At 39.3% G+C, this 12,910-nt stretch overlaps 2 protein-coding genes across 22 annotated transcripts in view; one reads left to right on the forward strand and one right to left on the reverse strand.

Moving 5' to 3' along the window:
• LOC309661338 (uncharacterized protein) overlaps positions 1 to 7,032 on the reverse strand; it is a gene marked incomplete at its 5' end in the record, with an annotated part of 709,907 nt that extends 702,875 nt beyond the window's left edge. For 3 of the 13 annotated variants that reach the window (XR_014263947.1, XR_014263948.1, XR_014263949.1), the window contains 2 exons: positions 6,033 to 6,174; positions 6,253 to 6,489. Coding sequence is in view for 3 of the 13 variants with exons in the window: in XM_082463078.1 (XP_082319204.1) it covers positions 6,094 to 6,174; positions 6,253 to 6,489 (318 nt within the window). Of the gene's footprint in view, positions 1 to 1,346; positions 6,175 to 6,252; positions 6,490 to 6,742; positions 6,884 to 6,951 lie in introns of those variants that run through there. The other 10 variants (XR_014263952.1, XR_014263953.1, XR_014263954.1 and 7 more) reach the window with 10 other exon arrangements.
• The window catches only part of AP1AR (adaptor related protein complex 1 associated regulatory protein), a 40,293-nt gene continuing 33,758 nt past the window's right edge, over positions 6,376 to 12,910 (forward strand). For 2 of the 9 annotated variants that reach the window (XM_082462946.1, XM_082462947.1), the window contains exons 1-2: positions 6,409 to 6,839; positions 11,625 to 11,711. In XM_082462946.1, coding sequence (XP_082319072.1) covers positions 6,757 to 6,839; positions 11,625 to 11,711 — 170 coding nt within the window. In that variant the 5' untranslated portion in view covers positions 6,409 to 6,756. Of the gene's footprint in view, positions 6,840 to 6,876; positions 7,008 to 11,624; positions 11,712 to 12,910 lie in introns of those variants that run through there. The other 7 variants (XM_082462949.1, XM_082462944.1, XM_082462943.1 and 4 more) reach the window with 7 other exon arrangements.

A 12,910-nucleotide genomic window follows, 5' to 3' on the forward strand; every position in this document is an offset into this window, starting at 1 on the left:
ACAGTTGTTTTTTTCTTTCTTTCAGTCCTTTAAAGATATTCCGTTGTGGCTTGCATTTGTTCTGATAAGTCAGATGGAGTTCTTACTGTTACTCTCCTATAATGAGTCTTTTTTTCCCCAATGCTTTTTTTTTTTTTTTTGAGATTTTCTTTTTATCTTTAATTTTCAGCAATTTGACCAGGATATGCGTAGATGTGGATTCTTTGTATTTATCCTGTGTAGGGTTTGTTAAGTTCTTCTGGCTATGTGGTTTGATGTTTTTGATCAAGTGTAAATAATTTTTTGCTATTATTTCTTCTTCATATACTTTTTGCTACCCAATTCTCCTTCCCCCTCTTTTGGAACTCAAGCACAAATAGGTTGAACCACCTGATATTATCTCATAGGCTGTTGACAATCTGACTTTTTTTCCAAATCTGTTTTTCTCTCTGGATTAATTTCTTTTTCATTATTTTCAAGTTCACTAATCCTTTCTCCTGCACTATCAAATCTGCTGTTAAGAGTAACTGATACTTTTTAAAATTTTTTCTGGTATTGTATTTTTCAATATAATTTTTAGTTCTAAAATTTATTTTCCTTTTGATGTTTTTCTTTCCTGAAATACTACATATCCTCACGTATTATATCCATGCTTTCTTGTATATGCTTTCATATATTTATAACAGTTGTGTTAAAGTTCCTGTCTGTAGAGTCGAAGAGGTGGGTCATCTCTAAGTCTACTTTTATTGACTATTTTTCTTGATTATAGTCCCATTTTCCTGCTTATTTTCACGCCCATTAAAAAAATTTACAGATATTTATGTAAAACAGCAATGAAAACAAAAATGTAATTTGTTTCATTTTGATTATTCCCAGAGAGTGTAAGCCCTTTCCTCAGTTAGGGTGAGGGTGATTATTCAGATTATTCCAAAAGTTATGTTGAACAGAGTCAAGCCACACTTTTTTTTTTTAGCTTTAATTCACCCATAATTAGCCCAACTCCGAACACATTAACTCTATGTCTTTTTTTTTTTTTTTAAGTATTTGAGTTGGGAGGAGGTTGGGTACTTTCAGATAATTTTGGCTCATTTTTAGATTCAACTCTGATAAGGCCCAGAACTCCAAACATTGTGAGGATGTAGAGGAGTATATTTTTTTATATCTATTTTCCAGGCTTTATTCCTTATTGCTGCTTTCTTGGCAATATTTGGGTGTAAGTGGTATGTGGAGAGGGGAGAATTGTCAAGGTGGGTAATTTATTTTCAAATTTGGAGCTTATTCCAGTTATCTATTGCTCCATCACACATTACCCCAAATGTAGCAGTTTAAACATTTGAAACAAAGACATTTGAACTGAAATAAAACAATAAAATTTGAAATAAGATCATTTTATTATGTTCAGGGATCATGTGAATCAGGCTGGGAGTAAGCTGCCTCCAGGGAGTAGGAATCTTCTAGAGGTGGCTCCAATCACATGCTTGTGGGTTGATCCCGACTGTTGGCTGCAAACTCAGCTTGGGATGATCCAGAACACCTCCATATGACCTTTCCTCACACCACAGCAGCTTTAGACTTCTTACATTGCAGTTGGGGTTGCAAAGTCATGCATCCCGAGAGGTCCAGCTAGAAGCTATAACACCTTTTATGACTTAGCCTCAGAATTCACATATCATTATTTTCATCATTGTCACAAACTTGACCAGATTCAAGGGAGGGACCATGAACACTACGACTCCGTGGAAGTAATGTCATTGTCACATTGTAGGAAAGATTCTGTAGGATGGAAGATACTGTTGAGGACATTTTTGGAAAACTCAATCTACTATAGTCTTCTTCCAAATTCCCACAGGCCCACATTACTGTCAAAATCTTGGTTGGTTTCTTCTCATCTCCGTCTTTGACAAGCTAATTCTCCATCTGCCTGTATTTAGACCAGGTGCCTACTCCCAAGTGGGGAATTGCTGAGGCTTTCTGTTCATCTATGAATGCCTCATTTCTCTTTGAAAAGCAGTTCCTCAGGGTTTTCTTTCATTCTTCATTCCTCACTGACCTCATTGAAAAATATGATTTTAACTTTGTTGAGGTTTTTCTTGTTGTTACCATTTGTCTTTCAAGTACTTCTACATCTTAACTGAAAGCAGAAATCTCTCCTTAGTGTTTGATTTTAATATCTTCATTTTTCATTTCTATAGTTGTTTTAATTAACTATTCTCTTGTATTTCCATGCTTTCTTTTTTATGACATTAACTATTTTAAACATACTTATTTTAGAGTATCTATCTGCTTGCTTTATTACATTTATTCTATAAAATGCATGAGATTTTTTTTCCTCTGCTATCCTTGTGTCATGCCTACGTCATGGTAGTTTGTAATATGTGATCGCAGGTTCATTTTCAGTGTGGTTTTATATCCACGGGAGTCCTGTGCAACCTAGATGGAAGTTATATCCCTCCTTCAGACCAAATATGTTTTTGCTTTGCAAAAAATCTGAAGGGCATCACTGCATCAAAACCACTTTTATGTTAATTTCTTGGCCTGGCATTTCAAAACTCTGAGGTTACTGTAAATTCCAACTCCTTAAGTAGAAAGAAGACAGACCTTGGTTTTTTTTTTCCTAACCCAGATCACATCAATATTAAAAAGCTTCCTTTATATCTCCCACCTTTCTTTGCCCTGTTTTTTGATGCTACTACTCAATTGTGCAGACTACCTTTCTCCTTTGCTGGCAGGCTCTATGCTGGGATCTTCCAATAAGGGTGCTAGAGGGACACTGCAAGGCTGGAAGAAGCAATTCACGCTTTTTCTGCTGTTCTGTTCTCCATATGGTGGCAAGCAGATCAGCAGGAAGGAATTCTGGCAGTGATTACCACAGTGGCCACAGCCCTCTACTTCAGTGGTGAATGCCCCCTAGCCTACAGAACTGGGTTCACCAGCAGACAGCTTTCCATCTAGCTTCTCAGTTACCACCGTGATAGGCAGCATGTTTCTATGGCATCCACACTGTCTTCTCAGAGGTGTGAATGTCTAGTATGTAGGGCCTTCCTCTAAATGTCTAAATTTCTTCTCTCTTTACTTTTCCTCAGTCCCGGGCTGGTGGCAGCTCCCTGCAGTAGCAACATCTGTTAGACCTTCAAGTTTCTTCTAGCATTAACCACTACTTACCTACTTAATGATTCCTTGTGTTAAATTTTCCCTGCTCAAATTACTAGTACACAGTTTCTGAACAGGCAAGAGAGATCTGGGACAAACTCTACCCAGTGGAAGCACTTCATGTTAATCACATAACTGTTATTAATCCCTCTCTTTGTGAAATGTAAATGTTGAATGAGCAAAGAAGGAAGGAAATCACTCAGTGTGCATTGTACTCAGTGGTACTGACCAACTAATGAAGCTCATCACACACCCAAAAGTCAGAATAAACGGGTCACTGGTGATTCAGCCAAGAGTTAAGTAATTTCCCCTTCTACTTTCCCTTTTATCTTTAAACCCATCTTTGCATCCCTTTGTTCTTGGAAAATCACTTAAATGGTCCATTTAGCTATTTAGTTATGCAAATGTAAAGTAAAAGACCACTGCAGAAATAAAGTCATTTGAGAAGAGTGATTTTAAGGAGCTAAACCCCCCTGTAAGATAATGCAAAGGCTGTCTGCATTGTAGGCAGAGTTGTTTCACTTGGACTTTTTTTTGGAGAAATGTTTGCTTTTTAAGTATGAACTTAAGCTGTGACATGCCTGTAAAATGTTAGGACTCATTTTTATGGAAATATGCTCTTTTCAAGCCACTGTTGAGCATTCAGAAGCTGAAACTAGGTTTAGTGCACCTAAATTTTCAGTTCATAATGAAGGTAAATATGTACAAAAGAACTAGGCAATGCTGGGTTAAGTTAAACCTGGATTGGACTATTGGTCTTTTTACACAGTTAAGAATTAATAACAAGACTTTAGGAAACATAATGATACTGGATTATTGTGTTATGGTGAGATTGTGAGCTCCCAAGACAAACACTCCTAGCTGGTAGGGGATGAGGTCTCCCTGTAAGTCAGTGGATAGTCTGACTTTCAATCATCCTGGAAAGAGGCAGATCATGGGACAGATAAGGCCTGAGAGTTTGAGAACTCATTCCCACGTAGGCCGCACTTGCTTAGAGCCTGATCTCAAGTAGTAATGTGGGGGTATGTCTGAATGCATGCCTAAGAAGTGCAATTTTGAAAAAGCTAAGTTTTTTCATGGGATGCCAAGGATGTAGCCACAAAGGAAAGAATACCTTGTTGATGAAAATCTCCTTTGGTTTGTGGATAATAATAACAGCTAATATTTATATTACATTTATGGTATTACAGATAATTACAGCATAATATACAGAGTACACGATTGGAATTATATGTGTAATTATATTATTCTAAGCACTTACTTTTATATTACTAAGCATTTGATTAAATGCTTAATCATTTATACTGACAACAATCCCATAAGGTAAATTTCATTATTATCTCCATGTTGTAGTGGTCATATCTAGTATCCTGTGTAAATTTGGTAATTCAAACAATGCTCCAATGAATTAAAAGGATGCATTTACATCGATAAACTCAGTGGACCAGTGTGGCAATGGGGAGCACAGAATTCTTCCCCAGCAGGGAACCCCTAACCCCCAAAACAGCACGATGGTAGCAACCAATCTCAAAAGAACAAAAAGTGATTAATAGTCAATACAGAGGGAGTTCTGAGCAAAGAGAGATTCCAATTTGGAACCACTAATCCAAAAGACAGTTCAAGGTACAGACTGCATCCTGATTGACTCCAGAGCATCTGTAAGAAAAACTATTGCTTTGACTTCAGGATAAACTATGAGAGAGAAAGGAACTTTGAAAGGGATGGGGAAGACGGAGAAAGGTCCTATTACCTGGAAGGTGGGCACATGGGGTCTCTCTAGAAGGCTGACATTAAGTGCCCATCATTGTAAATAATCTATTTGTGTCTCTTACTGGTTAACTGAATATTCTGCCTGGGCAACTGCCATATAAATGAATTCTTTAGCTGTGATACACTTGTCTATTGTCTTTACTGATTTCATACCCATGCCCAAATGTAGGGTTGGGAAAGTGATACTGTATCCATTCATTATAATTTCCTGCAGATTCATTTAAGGTGTGTGTATCAGTAATATGTTCCCTTTTGTTGCTGACTATTATTCCATAGAATAGAAATTCCAACTGGAATAGAAATTCCAGTTGCTTTAAACATGTAGAGTTAAAATTTAAAGACTATTTCACAAATGTATTTGCTTGATTTCAGGGGCTGAAACGGGAAAAGAAAATACAGTCACTATTCAGGAGGTCATTCAGTCATTCCGCCAACATTCACTGATGGCAGACTATTGGGCCAAATATATCCCTATACACTTGATTACGAAAAAAGACTAAGACCAAAACAAAATCAAAATTAGTGAAGTAGCAGGGCTAAGGTTGAAACCCAGGTCGGAATAGAATTCAGGAAGCAAGAAAATGAGTAGGTCAAAGAATATGTTATCATTAATAACAATTTTCGAAAGTGTAAAAATATTCCTAAAAATTGGCATGTCTGGTTAGTTAGTAATTAAAGTATCCTATCCACTAGACCAGGCGTTTACTAAGCCATGACTTACACCCGATTTTAAGGCCAACCACAGAAAAAAACCTAGTTTTAAAGGAGCACTTGAGGAGGGTGCCACAAACCAAGTCGCATCAGAGTAGCTGTCTCTTCCCACCTACTACTGTTCTGGGAAGCACGCTTGGACTGGCAAGGCTGGTGTCCCTGAAAAACCTTAGCCCTCTAACATATTTCCTCTGGACCCCAACTGCTCCTCCGAAATTATTTGACAGTTTGATTCTAAACAGAACAAATAAGGCCAGTAGGGCACTGTTTATAAACTTCCCTACAATGTTGACAGTATGGAGACTGAAACGCAAACTAGAGACCAGAGAGAAAAAATTCTTAGTGCTTCAAAACAACCACAGTCAGTTCCCTGACTCTATTTGCCACTTATGGTGTAATACAAACAAAACCTAAGCACACACCTCACAGAGAAGTGCCCCCTCACACCTGATGACTCCTGGCCCGGGGCTCTAGGTAAGCCGCTCACAAGGCTTTGGTACAAAGTTCGAAAACTGAGCCTTGATAGTGTGACACCGGAGACGCTCGGGACCCAGAGGCGGGAAACTGCAAGGAAAAAAGATTTCCTAGTCAGGTCAAGGTCCAACAAAACAAACACCCACACCCACGAACTGAGATGCGTACCCCGGAGCTGGCGGAAGTGACGTAAGGCCAGTCGCCGGAGGAGGCGGGGCAGCCGAGGTAACGGCCTATTGGGGCCCGGGAAAGCCCGGGGGTGTGGCGGCGACTGTGGCCAGGCGCCGGTCTGGGTGCGCCGGAGGGCGGGGCCTGGGCGCGCGACTCGCGGGGACTGGCCTCTTTCGGCGCCAGGAGGCGGCCACTGGATCTGAGCTTGGGGGTCTGAGGCGAGCGAGGGGCCATGAGGACAACGAGGGAGTCTAGAGCCCGCTGCCCGGCACTCCTCCCTCGCACAGCGGCGACTCGGCGGCCGCTGGAGTAACCGCTGCCTTTGTTCCGAGCGCCTGTCCCTCCCGTCGCCCTAGCCTCTCACTCCGCCGCGCTCCGGCCGGCCCGCCCTCGGTCCCCGAACCCCCATTCGGCTCGTGCCGCGCGGATGCGGCTGACGGGCCTGGGTTTGGGCTTTGAGCTGGAGGAGGAGGAGGAGCGGCGGCACCTGGGCGGCATGCAATGGGGAACTGCTGCTGGACGCAGTGCTTCGGGCTCCTCCGCAAGGAAGCTGGGCGGCTGCAGCGAGTAGGCGGAGGCGGAGGGTAAGCCCCCGGGGGGAGGGGCCCGGCGCCCGCTGGCTCCTCCTATTCGGCCCCTGGCGGGGAACCCCTTTCACTCCCCCAATGGCTTAGAGGAGGCTGGGAGCCCCGGTACCCTCACGGCTGAACAGGCGTCGAGCGGGTTGTCGTAGTGGAGGCCCTGGGAAAGAGGTAGAGAAGGGGGCGGGGTGTCGCTCTTGCCGCCTCCGAGCGAGATTCTCGCCGGCGCGCTATCACGCGGGGCAAGAGTGACGGGAGGCATCATCTCTAGGAAGCACGGGGCACCCTCACACGAATGGTCAGTAGAACAGGATCCACGGCGACCCGAGCACTCCCTACGTTGAGCTTGGTTTATTGCTAAAGCTGGTAGTAGCTATGTGTTTGATTCTCTCTTTGGCTCTGACAGAGCAGGTGGAGAATCTCTTCCAAAAAGTTGATGTCTCCGAGAGATTTTTTAGTAGAAGTCATTTGGATGCTGGAGTAAAATAGGGTTTCAGACATTGAGCCGTTCTTTGATACTTGCGAATTGCTGGGTTTCCACTGGGCATTCGGATTCTTAATGTTAATAACAAGAGGAGCAGTGTGTAGCTTTTTCATATTAATTTTTTTGAATTTCGAGGGGCATGCCATACCCTGATTGCTACCTACAAGCCCTGTAACACTAGGGAAATCACAGTCCTTCTGAAGTTCTCTTGATTAAATCTGGGATATGCCTAGGTTTTTCTGCTCATCTACCATCCATAGAATAATAGAATTTTGTAATTATTCCATTTTTGTGTTTTTTATTTCATAAGGTAGTGAAAAACTTAAATTCCTTGGAAATTGCCTTTGTTGTTGTTGTTAAATATTTCCCAGGAATTCAAACTTAGAATTGAAAATCTGAACCACACCACTTTATGTAAGGAATAAGACATTAATTTTGCACTTTCTGGAACAGATTGCTAAGTTTTCACGATCTGTCCCATTTAACCAACATCATTAGGTAATAAGATGTTCAACATAGACACATACTGAAGCCAAGTGATTTATCATTTGGATCTTTTGGCGGTGTAGATCTTATATGAGTCACTCATTCGTTCATCAGGCATTGTGTCACCTCTCTGATGCAGAGTAGTTAGGGTTTTACACTAAGTGTCCCTTGAATGGAAAAGTAAGGACTTGAAGACTTTGTGCCTAGTTTTAGTATTTTGGTTTTCCTGACTTAAGGGTTATTACTGTTACAGGGGAACATGGCAGCTCTTTTGTCAGCAAAAGTCATCTAAGTTACTTCTAATTTTTATTCGTGGATACTCATAATAGTCAAGCTGCTTAAATAGGCTTGCCTAAGGACTAGGTGCCACAGAATCTTTGGCTTTGTTAATATTTTTATTTGTTCATTTGTAGTTGTGTTGTAGGATAACTAAAAATAGGATCTTATACTCAAATTAGGTAAGCAAAAATCATTTATATTTCACTTTGGAGTACATTGTTTGGTGTCTGTGGGATTTCGGGGTTTTGTTCTTTGATGGTGATTTTACAAACTGAAAATGTTTTCCTTAGAGTATAGCATTAAAATTACAGGTTTTACTCCCTGAGCACATGAACTTGACAGCATAGGGAAGGGTGAGGGGAAAATCAGTGAATCATTGTGAGTGTTAATTGTCTGTAGATGTGTCATAAAATCGTAATAGTTGGATCTGTACTCTTCCGGCTGTGGGCAAAACTTGAGCAAACAAGTTCTGTTGCGGCAGTGAGAGTCTGTGGGTTGTGGACACTGTCATCTAAAACAATATAATAATGATATCCATCCTTTTGTTTTAATGCATAAATGTAGGTTTGGACAGTCCATTACTTGAATCTTCTGATTAACTTATTGTTTTATATTCATTTTAACATTTTAGGAGCTTCTAATAAACATGCAGAGGAAGGTGGTTATAGTTAATTGTTGTTTACAGAATAAGGTTAAACTTTACGTCTCATGTTAGTAGTTGCTTTTTTTTTAATCACTTGGTAATTCTGATTTTCTTTCAGTTATAGGTCTAGGTACTTAACTAGTAGTTCATCTAAGGGCAAAAAAGTTGAGGAGCAATCTCAAAAACTTGATTTATATTTTGTCAATGTAGTGACCATAGGTGGAGGAATCCTGGGCTTTCTTAGGCTGCTTTAAGCTGGGCCTCACAAGGGTGCGTTATAATCCAGGGCCTGATTTCTTAGCCTTGTAGATTTCCCAGGGGTAGCTCAGAGTCAGATCACTCACTTTTCACTATCCAATTTCAAAACCAGAATTACCTATTTTTAAATTTATAACATATTAGAGAATTCTAGTATTTTATATTCTAGAATATGTCGACTAGTCAGAATATCAATATCAGTGTTAAGATATGTCAGAAACCTTGCTACTAATAAAGTTATTTGATGGTTAAAGCAGAGGGAGTTAAATATCTTCAAGGAATAACATTTAGACATCCTAATGAGTCATCCTTTTTCACTCCAGGGAGTTTTGCCTACCACACATTCTAGAGGGCTCCATCTGCTGGTCAGCGCTCCTTTTTTTTGGGTAGTACGAGAAATCTTTTGTATAGACACCGTGTTCTTAATTTTTTCTTTCTCAAACTGAAGATCCAATTAAGTTTTGTTGTGTTGTATTTTAATTCCTATTTTTATCTTACCATATAATTACACATAGTGGTTCCGGTTAAGATGTACTGTAGTTTTATATGAAAGTATGCTCATGTTTTATATCTCTCTTGATATTTAACATTTGTTGGCCTTTTTGGCTCCAGCAACAAAGTTGCCTTCAGACGATAATTTACAATGATTTGCTGTTTTCTTTCCTGGTAGAAATGATTTTAATAATAGCTGCCAACATATGATTACTTCCTGTGTTCCAGGCACTGTTCTTAAGTATTTTACATTATCTCATTTATTCCTCACCACAATTCTGTGAGGAAGGTGAGTACTATTATATACACTGTAGGTTGAAAATTGAAGCTTAGAAAGTCTAACTTGCCCAAGATAGCAGAGCTGGGATTGCAGCCCAGGTCCCTCTGAATTGAGAGCCTTTACCCTTAACCACTAATATCTCATGGTTTTGTATTAAACGTTATAAACATTTTATTAAACATAAATATCATAAACATTTAGTTGCTCTATCTCTCAGTGCATTATCTTGTACTTTGTCACTGGGAGATCTTATGCATATATCTCCACAACTTGGCTCTTTATTCTGTGTGATAAGCTGTCTTCCTTTTCTTGAAACTATGCACTTGACCTCTGCAACATTGCTTTTATCTTTTTATTTTCATGTTCCTGTCCTGGCTATATTTACTCTATCTGCCCATTAAATATGGAATTTTTCTCTGTCTTTTCTCTTCTTTATTTAGTTCCCTTAATTTCATCCACTCCTATGGTTTCAACCACCACCACTTCCAAATCTCATGTCTTCTGAACAGACTTCTTTTCAGAGGTTCAGCACTGTATTTTCAGTTGCCTATTGAAGAGATATACTTAGATGTACCAAAGCTCCTCAAATCAACTTATCTAAAGTATCTAATATTTAATATTTGTGTCCCATTAAATATCTGAAATAGTGCATTTCCTTTCCCCCTAGATTTTTTCTTCCTCTGCTTCATGTATTCCCTAATCAGGGATTAGGGACTCCCTTAACAGCTCTGTTCACAGTCTCTATTCCACGAACATTATAGTCCTCACTAATCAGCTATTCAGTCTTTCCTTAATACATACTGAACCTGTTCCTTCCTCTGTGCTTCTTCCTTAAACTTTGTCTTTCAAATTGCTCTCCCTGTTGTATCTCTACACTTCATGCCATCTCCCCTTCCTATCAGTAGAGTTAAGCTTTCTAAAAACCACACTGGATCATGCCATTCCCTTGCTTAACAATTTCCATCTGCCAACTATTTCCTACAGCTAAGTTGCTCAACCTTTTTTTCCTTCTGTGACAGATGATGAGTTGCATGGCATTCAAACATGCAACATAATGTCCATCTGAATACTCAGGATTATATGCAGTTCTGCATTTGGGTAAAGAGTATGATCTCACTCTTTGTTCTCTCATTCAGAAAATCATGTCAGAATACACATCAGAATAACATTAAAAGGAAAACAATGACTTATTCTAATTTCAAAAACTTTAACTCATTCATAAACCTTAGTATTTTAACTTTTTTGATAAATGATAACCTTCCAATTCAGAGTAGTATCAAGTTCAGACTCCTGACAAGATAACTTAACCTTAATCTATTTTACTAGACTAACTGCATTTTCTAATTATATTTTCCTTAGAGCATAGCATTAAAATTGTAAATTTTACTCCTTGTGTACATAGCGTGGCAGCACAGGCGGGGGGAATTAGTGAAAGGATTCTCTGCCATTCTTTCACTTGGTACATCCCCAATGGCCTGTATACCAGTTGGACTATACCTGTTTCTGTTTTCCTAACATACAGTGTTCTCTCATCTTGTGCCTTTGTATGTGATAGTTTTCTTCTTTTCCTGTTCTTGGTGAGCTTTTACTTATCCTTAAATATCACCTTCCCTGTGAAACCTGCTCTAACCCCCTGAAACAATATTATCTCCCTGAGGCAGTAATATTTTCTACAGGCCTAAATCTGCTGTGTATTAGGGATTGAAAACTTTTTCTGTAAAGGGCCAAATAATGCATATTTTAGGCTTTGCAGGCCATAAGGTCTCTGTTGCAGCTATTCACCGTTGCCGTTTTAGCACAAAAGCAGCCATAGATAATATGTAAATAAGTGAATGTGACTGTGTTCCAATAAAACTTTCTTTACAGAAACAGGCATTGGGCCAGATTTGGCCTGTGGACCATAGTCTGCTGCCTCCTGGTATATACCATGGTATGGATTGAGAGCTTCTCAAGGTCGGGGACTATGTTTTACCTTTATCTTTCCTCATTTTTAGTATCTCATGTTTACTGAATGAATGAGTATTATTTATGAACTTGTAAAATCTAGGGAACAGTATTTTCTCCTTTTTTTTCCTCAAGATAATTCCCTAACTTTGGCATCACTCACATAGTTAAATATATATCCTACCAGTTTTATGTTGACTTAAAGAGACCGTATAGAGAATGAGAATGTTAAATATTTTATCATAATGTATATTGCTAAAATATACTAATCAGTAGTCATTATTGAACGATTCAGTTTGGTTTTCTGCATGTTTGTCAGCTTTGAGAAATATACAAGCATAAGATATTTCTCTTGAAATTTCAGAAGTTAGGAAGGCAAATAGTAGCAGACTTAAATGGATATGAATTTCCTGAACATTCTGTGTTGTACCTTGAAGACTCCCCAGGGCTGTGTTCTGAATCTCACTCTGTTCTTCCTGAATATATTTTCCTTCCTTAATGTACTTTCCCTGGGTGATGGCAGGAAAACACATGACCTTACCTACTACCTGCGTACTAATGAGCTCAGTCATCTCAGTCTGAGCCCTGAATATCTTAATTGCCTACTGTTTCCCCTTGGGTATCAACATAACCTCAAATTCGGTTTGTAAAGTTGAGCTCATCTTTCTTTCCTGCTCACAGTTCTTTACTCCTTTTCTTCATTTTTTTAAAGCCCCGACCATTTTTACTACTTTGTGTCCTACTTTGTGAGTAGTAAAATAATATACAGTTACCAAAGCCATGAACCTGCGAATCATAATAAACTCCTCCCTTTTACTCATCCTCCAAATCCACGTTGTCAAGTTCTGAATGTCCCCTACTATTTTCTTCAGTGGTTTACCATACTTCTAGGATAAAGACTGAAATATTTAATGTAGCTTTCAAGACTTCACATTATCTATTCCTTGCCTTTTTTTTTTTTTTTTTGCCTCATTTGTGCCACACTCTTCCTTGAATCAGTTTCTTCCCTTTTTAGTTAGATAACTCCTACTCACTCATCTTTTAGATGCCAGCTCAAGGATTATTTCCCACAGAATTCTTCCTAATCTCTTTCCTACCCTTAGTGGATGAGTTCTCACACCATGATGGAACCATCTTCCTTATCCTCTCAGCACTTCCTCGGGTTATAATTATACCTGAAATAGTGTGATTATTTGGTTAATGTGTGT

This window comes from Balaenoptera physalus (assembly GCF_965194825.1).
Source record: "Balaenoptera physalus genome assembly, chromosome: 5".
NCBI classification, from domain to species: Eukaryota; Metazoa; Chordata; class Mammalia; order Artiodactyla; family Balaenopteridae; genus Balaenoptera; species Balaenoptera physalus.